This window comes from Pterocles gutturalis, unplaced genomic scaffold (genome assembly GCF_000699245.1).
Source record: "Pterocles gutturalis isolate BGI_N339 unplaced genomic scaffold, ASM69924v1 scaffold19655, whole genome shotgun sequence".
Classification (NCBI taxonomy): domain Eukaryota; kingdom Metazoa; phylum Chordata; class Aves; order Pterocliformes; family Pteroclidae; genus Pterocles; species Pterocles gutturalis.
The window spans coordinates 1683-2495 of NW_010143877.1; the positions used below are offsets into that span (position 1 = coordinate 1683).

The 813-nt window shown below is 50.8% G+C and overlaps 1 protein-coding gene across 1 annotated transcript; it reads left to right on the forward strand.

The window, feature by feature from the left end:
- Positions 1 to 334: 334 nt before the first annotated feature.
- Positions 335 to 624, forward strand: DEFB1 (defensin, beta 1). The gene is made up of 2 exons (XM_010084917.1): positions 335 to 404; positions 500 to 624. The coding sequence occupies exons 1-2, from the start codon at positions 335 to 337 to the stop codon at positions 622 to 624; spliced, it is 195 nt and encodes a 64-aa protein (XP_010083219.1).
- Positions 625 to 813: the final 189 nt, after the last annotated feature.

Here is an 813-nt window from a genome sequence, read left to right on the forward strand (position 1 = left end):
CACATGGTCATTGCTCTGGCCGAATGGTTGCTGGAATATCTGCCTGTCTCTGCTGTTTGTGGAGGAGATGGTGCTTTGGGTCTGGACTCGGGAGCCAGCAGGTGTCAGTGTTAAGAGGAAAATTCCTCTCAGGGTGGGGACACGTAGTGGCATCTATCCACAGAAGAGTTGGTAATTAGAGGTTACAATGTGCATCCTTTAAATACATTGTTCGGATTCAAATGCCATTGCTAAATCCCTGCAGGTTGCATTCGTCAAAGCCTTGTAAGCACAGGTTCGTTCCTTCCTACTGCAGTGTCTCCTGGGCTCAGCAGCTTTGCGGTGACACTCCACCATGTCGACAAAAGCCATGAAGATACTCCTCCTGCTGCTGCTTCTCCTCGTGGTGTCCCACGCCGCTGCTGGTAAGTATAAATACACTCAATGGGGATTTTTTTGTTTGGGAAAGAGGGAGAGATTCTGTAAATGAGAACAACCTCACTCTTTTTCTCCATTACAGGGTCAGACACCGTGACGTGTCGGAAGATGAAGGGCGAGTGTTCGTTCCTGCTGTGTCCCTTGTTTCAGAGAGCCGCTGGTACCTGCTACAATGGACTGGCAAAGTGCTGCAGGCCCTTCTGGTGACCCCCTGCAGTCCAGGCAGGGGCTGGTAGCATCGGTAGCATCAGTAGTGGTGACAACGGTAGCGTAGTGTTGTCCTTCTTCCCAAAGGTATGTGTTGGGTTTGGTGCTGGTGTTCCTCAGAGCTGGTGGAAGTTATTTTTGCATGTGGCCATGTGTCTGCTCTTCACCCATGGGAAGTCATTGGGTGGC